Consider the following 6,713-nt stretch of genomic DNA (forward strand, 5'->3'; position numbering starts at 1 on the left):
CAGGCAAGGGGACCATGGGGCAGCAGTCCCATTCTGCCAAGCCGCCTCAAAACAGGGAAGAGGTCACCACGGGTCTGGGAAGCACAAAGAACACAGCGAGAGGGCAGAGAAATGCCCAGAGGCACCCTGAGCTGTCCACCCCAAGCTGATCCAGAGGAAACCAGACTTCCATGAGCTGTGCTTCACCTGTGTGCCACGTCCCTACAGCTCGGACAGGCCTGGGCTGGCACAGAGACACCTCCGCACAGGTCAGATGCGGCCACCCGTCCTTCACCTCCAGGCCTGGGCCACAGGGGAGGCAGGCTGTGTCACAGCAGAGCCCATACCTCACAGGGAATGCTTTCTGCAAAGATAAAGGTCACGACTAATTGGCTTTTCTCTAAACCCTCGCCTGGGCGTTCACACTGAGCACTTGTGGGTGGTGCTGGTGCCTACTGGAAACCATCGCGGCTGGCTGCGCTGCCCAACGGGGCTGAGAGGATGAGTGGGATCTGCCCACGGCCACCTACAAGAGTTACTGGGGAAGAAACCAGCCCCCAGTGCACACATACCTGCGGTGCTGGTTGCTAGGACGGGTCGGGTCACCCAGCAACCCCAATCCCACGGAACGGGGGGCTCCAGATAAATGCCTGGGGGTAGAAAGGGCTGGCGCTGCCTACACTGTGGGTGGGAGCGCATTTCCCACTGAAAAGGGAACGCAGCCCTTGGTTCCCATACTAAGGCAGCCCGGTAACACTTCTGTGACCCCAGAAACACTCCAGGAACAGCCAGAGAAGCTGGCCAGACTGGCATGCTACGGCCAACTCCACAGAGATGTCCTAAGTGGATGTAAGTTTTGCACCTAAAAAACAAACAAAAAAAAAACACAAACCCACTGCTTTGCAAAAGCCGTAAAAAAATAACTGGTCACCTAGGTCTGCTTCCTATTTTCACTTCAAATATAAGCCATATTTCTGCTTGAGAAAACATCCCAAACAGTGCAACATAAATTCAGGAGCTGTGAGACGATGCACAAGAGCAGAAAATTAAGTAGAACGGCAGTGTCCAGCGAAGTAAGATGGATTAATCCGTTTGCACTGAAGAGCAAAAGTTAAATACATAAGATTACATTTTCAGAATTCAATTTCTCATTCAAATAAAACCAAGAATTGGGGAAAAAGAGGAAAAATGAGGTTTCTTTGTGACAGTAGAGGGGTTTGTATATGAAAATTTAGGCTAGGTCCAAATAAGTAAGTCATAAACGAGGCCAGCTGAGCAGATATCTCACTGAACTATCCCAAAGAAGTTCCCCTTATGCCGAATCTATAAGATTTATTATTTTCCTGAAGCCTCACTCTCTGGAATTAAGTCATTACAGAAGATTATCGGTGCTGGACGACTGCACAGAGATGACAACAAACCTTGAAGATTCAGAACTCAGAAGTGAGTAGAGAGAATTGCAGACCTATTATTTTACAAGGCCTCAGGCAGAGGTCTCAGAAACTTCAGCTGAGAGGCTGGGATTTGCTGCTCTATTCTGCCACAGCTAAGTACCTACCCTAGCATTTTTAACTCACTAACACCATTTTAGTTCTGAATTATCACTGTTACCAGGTGTTAGTAGGAGGAATGGTAAAGCTTTGGTGTAAAACAGTCCTACAGCAATGAACCTGTTCAGCGGGACACGCCAAAAACCCGCAAAGGAGAGAACAGCTTCCCGCACCAAAGGGACTGATGAAGCTAAGTTTTCCCTGCGCCAAGCTGTCTTCAGCCAGGCTGAAGAGCAGTGTCTGGCCGAGCACGTGACAGGCAGCCAGCCCAAAGAAAGAAGGAAATTAATCTGCCCTCATTCATACAAAGCCTGAGCCCTTAAACAAATCCTTGAGCGTCTACCCACTGTGCATCAACATAAAGATGCTACTTCGCTCCTTTTCAATACGAGAAGGAAAAGGTGAAGTTTTTTAGCCCTCTTGCTCTGCAGAGTAACCAGCTACCGCTGGGACAGTCACTCACAAGCTGCTGTCTGCAAGCCTGAGGCTCACTGTGCACGGCCGACTGAACCCCTTTCACACGGGATCGGGATGATTCCCAGTGGCTCCTCAGGGCCGGCCAGCCTGAGCCAGTCTCAGATCTGTCTCCAGACGCAGACACCTGCAGAAATACCTGCCACGAACCGCTGGCCCCCATCGCTGCCTACTGGCTCCGAGGGTGTGTGGGGAGAGCAGCCGTGGTGCCTTTGTTAGTGCCTCGCACTTCCCTTTTGAGCAAGCGCAGGGCTGGAATTACACGGCAGAGAACATTAAGCAAATGACAAACGTGTCCCAGGCAGTTTTAACCCCAGCCACAGAGTGTGCCCGATGCACAAGTAATTCGGCAACTTCGATGGATGAAAGCACCAGTCGCATCGCCTCCAAAGTTGTTTGTGTTGACAGCGGAGCTGGAATGGAATTGCCACCCTTAAAGCACTGAGCTCTCTTAAGCTGCGTGTTGCAGCCAGTTAATTTTATACACCACAATCCAACTGTTTCATTCTGATAACACCTAAGGCCACTAATTAAGGGCTTAGTTTGACTGGCAATGTGCAGACTTGTTCCAACCAGATGCTCCCTGCCCCAAGGAGCTTGCTTGCAAGCAAAGCTTACAAAACAGACACCTACACTTGATCCACTACACAACTGCACAGCGACACAAGAGTCGAGGAGGGATGTGGAAAAAAAGCATTTGTCTGAGAACCCCCTGCCCCAGGTTGTGGGGATGAACGAGGTGTTTTGTTTGTAGACAGCTCAATGAGTCGGCTGGAGAGCACTCTGAGGGCCCAGTATCAGGCCTCTATCTCAAACTGCAACCCCAGGACACACATTTCAAAAGCCACCCCGAACACTTTGACTTGTACTTCAAGAAGGGCTACCAGCCCAAAGCTATGAAAGAAAATAATTTAAAAAAATAGGCTTAATACTGGAAAACCAGCCAAAAATTCAGGTCTTGAGGTCTCTCTCACTGTCCTTATTTGCAGCACGTCACTACCGTGTGGCACAGCCTCCTCTCCTCACTCCTCTCCCCTGTCCCACAAAGCCTGCTCTGGAAGACCCAGATGCCACCTGTTATCAGAGATAACCCCTACCTAACCTGTACATTCATATCTGCTGCCGGCACTCGATTTCTAACAGCCAGACAGAAATTAGAGATTTCTGAATCTGGCCTAATCTCTAGCAAGTAACACCAGACTGTGGAAGCAAGAGGTAGAACAACAGGCTGACACGTAAGGCTCCCACTCAAATAGCTATTAAGAAAAAAAAAAAAAAAAAAGGAAAGTCCATTACTATCACTCCAAAGCATCCAGGATTCGCTTACTTGAAGCAATGGCAACCGCTCATCTTCTGCACGGGGGTGAAGACTAGAAAGACCCATCACAGGCACACGTGATCAATTCAGTTCAATTTCAACACGGTACCAAAATGAGATCTTCAGAGCGGGCAGACATTTCATCCCGAAAAGGTTCCCAAAGCTTGGATGCCAACCCAAGGCCGGTCAGATCTCCCAAGTTGACAAAAATGAGTTGACAGTTTACCCAAGGACGGTCTCCCAGGACTTTGCCTGATTGCAGTGCTGTTGCAAGCCTGAAACACAACAGCAGTTTGTTTTCCCTTGAATTTGGGAACTTCCAACAAAGGTCATAAAGTGCAAAAGCAAGTGGGTAATGAAGGAGAACAGCTGCTAACCATGCTGCTTTTAAAGCTCAGCAAGCTCTTGGTTTCAGGGGTAGATGGAGATCAGTACATACCCAACCAAAACTAGCTGCTCATTCTCCATTTACACTACTGCAGACGTGATTTTATGCTCACACCTAACTTTTCACCCAGTTTCAGTGACAGCAGGATGGGACCTTTTAAACAAGGCACATACCATGCATGCCAAAATACACGCACACCTGCACAGACCTCAGCCACAGCTGAGGATGAGGCAGTTGAGAGGACACGAGCCCAGCCTGCGCCTGGCAGCCCCGCACACATCCAAGGGCAGGGCAGAGATGGTGCAGCACACCCCGACTCACTGCGGGCTCCACGCATGGCACAGCCACGGGAAGCTCATCATTTATGGCACCTCTCCCACGTCCACACCTGCAAAGAGATCAGGCCCAACACCTACGAGAGAGCTTTGCATGCTCCGTTAAGTGATTAGTATGCTGGTACGAGGCTCAAATAAGACCAGGCAGCTGCACAGGGTCCCCAAAGGCCTACAAAACACACATAAACCCAGGGTTTGAAAGTCTGGCTTTCTGCCCGCATGCATGTATACCAGTCGTTGTACCACTCCCCACGGCAGGCTGCAGGGCAGCCTGATGGTCTAGGCATTAGGCTTGCTTGCAAGTGACAGCACAAGCTTAGGTCTGTCTTCTCAGCTGAGCCTGCAAAAATGCAGACCACCTGTTTCCAGCACAAAAACTTGGCACCAATGAGAGCAAAATGGCTGCAGATACCCACTCCTGTGGGTTTCCCCGTGTGCCCCCAAGCATCCTGAAGGCTCTATGCATCCCTGAGAGCTCCTTCCAGAGCATCTCATGGTTTCACAACTTGTGGAGCCAAGAAAAACATTTAAGCTAAAGGTGGTGACCCCAGCCACAAGCCCCAGAAACACAGCATTCAAAAGAAATCCCCCACAGCCTCTGCACAGAGGTGTTCTGCACCACAAAGCATCATCTATTTTATTTCCAACAACCAGATCTAAGTTTTCCACCCCCAGGAGGGATAGGATCTTCTGGAAGAAGTACACGGGCACAGAAAATTGAAGCAACATCAGCACCCTTCCTAACAAAGTTGCCATCAGCCTGTCCAGAGCGACCGTGCAGAAGTGCAGACGCGCTGCAATCCTCCTCTGTGTAACACATACAAAAGGCTCCACCACAGCCTGGTATATGGAGCCCCAGCCCCCATCCCAGGCAACGAGGGCTGCCACTTTTCCCACATCCCTGCTTGGATGTGGGGCCAGGCACTACACTTCCAGCAGCACTGATGCGGGTCCAAAGTAACTTTGCAGATTTGAGGGGGCACCCCTCGATTCTCAGCACTTTTGCTGAATCAAACCTGGCAAACCTTTTGTAACGGAGCTCATTGTGACTCCATGTTTGCCCCCTTGCATACGGTTCAGAAATTCCTCCATGCATTTAGCAGGAAAGGTTCGGATATTCTTTACCCCGGATCCGTGATCCCAGCTTGCCGTTTGCATGCTAAACAAGGACATAAGCAAAGTTGGGAAAGCCACGGGTGAACGCACGGGGCCAGCCGGCAAACTTCAGCTCAGATTGCAGCCTCCTGGACCAGAAGGGAGAGCAATGCAAATACTGAGCCGAAAGGCACTGCAGGCAAACCGTGCGTGCCCAGCACCCAGCACAGGGGGTTCAGGTACAGCCACACGCACACACAAAGCTACCTGGAGAGCCACGCAGTTGCCTCCGCTGTTAAAGGCGCACCCCGTTAAAAGCAAACACTTGTAGAGTGAGAAATGCCACATGCATTTGCCTTTACCTGCCTTCTACCTGTATCAGCTGCTGGAGCAGGCTCTGGGGGGGGAGTTCAGCAGGAGGCAGGGAACTGCTGCCAGCCCCGGTGCCCGGGACCTGTCCGATGCAGAAGAGAGCTTACCTTCAGCTGGAAGGGCTGGATTTCGTTCAGAGTCTGGCTCCTGAGCTTTTCGGTGAGGACCTTCAGCATGGTACAGAGCCGCCGAGGGGGGCTTCGACACACGCACGCACCGAGCGGCTGGGCTGGGGGTTGGGGAGTGGGAGTTGGGGGGGGGGCGGGCGAGGCCCCCCCTTCCCCAAACCTTAATAATAATAATAATAAATAAACACCAAACTTCCCTCTTTTTTGTAAGGGGGGTGGTTTTTCCCTCCACGCCTCCTGAGGAGCCGCCGGGGCCGCTCACGGCAGCCCCCCCCCCCCCCTCCGCCCGCACCCCCCGGCCCCGCACGGCCGCGGCCGCCCCGCGCTCTGCCCGCAGCGGGGCCGCGGCGCCCCTTGGGCGGCCGGGGCGGGCCGCGGCGCTGCCGGGGCCGGGCCTCCGCTTAAAGGAGCCCCGGCCCCCCGGGAGGGGAAAGGAGGGGATGGAGAAGGGGTCTAAGAGGTGATGGGGGTCGCCCGGAGCCACGGGGGGGGCCTCCGGGTAGAGGGGAGCGCCGCGGTGCTGTGAGGGGGGCAGCGCTGCCAAGGGCTGCCCCGAGGGGTCCGTCCCTGGGGGTGTCCACAAGGGAGCTGCTGGAGGTGGCACTGCCTGGGCAGGGGGACCCACAGAGGGTCCCAGACACCTCATTGATCCCCCAGGTCTGAGGCACAGCACTGGGGCCTCAGGTAGAAGCCACCACCACCACCACGGCCTCTTCTTCTGCAGCAGCCCTACAGAGCTGCAGCAGCCGCTTCTCCAGGGGTCTGTGTCCCCAGCCAGGTCCCCAGCACCTCCCTGGCCAAACAGCCAGCAAAAAGTTATCAGGGATTGCCCGATACGCTCCCAGCCACTCTGACCCCACAGAAAGCCACCGGAAGGTTTCACAGAGGCAGGAGCTTGCAGGACTAACAAAGGGCTTTTAGGCACTGCCAGCTCCATGCCATACAAGCTCCCCGTGTCGAGGTGAAAGGCTCCCTTCACCCGCTACCAGTCCCCTGGGGCCAGCAGAGCCTTGTGTCCCAGCCTTTCTCCTGGGAAATGTTCGGCAGCCTTGAGGAGGGCTCAGAGCTCACGTA

General features: G+C 53.2%; 1 protein-coding gene across 3 annotated transcripts in view; it reads right to left on the minus strand.

Moving 5' to 3' along the window:
- LOC101797709 (uncharacterized) overlaps window positions 1-6,711 on the minus strand; it is a 51,574-nt gene extending 44,863 nt beyond the window's left edge. The window contains exon 1 of one of the 3 annotated variants that reach the window (XM_005016799.5): window positions 5,619-5,966. In XM_005016799.5, the coding sequence (XP_005016856.1) occupies window positions 5,619-5,687 (69 nt within the window). In that variant the 5' untranslated portion in view covers window positions 5,688-5,966. Of the gene's footprint in view, window positions 1-5,618 lie in introns of all 3 variants that reach the window. The other 2 variants (XM_005016802.5, XM_072035718.1) reach the window with 2 other exon arrangements.
- Window positions 6,712-6,713: the final 2 nt, after the last annotated feature.

This window comes from Anas platyrhynchos, chromosome 3 (assembly GCF_047663525.1).
Source record: "Anas platyrhynchos isolate ZD024472 breed Pekin duck chromosome 3, IASCAAS_PekinDuck_T2T, whole genome shotgun sequence".
NCBI lineage: Eukaryota > Metazoa > Chordata > Aves > Anseriformes > Anatidae > Anas > Anas platyrhynchos.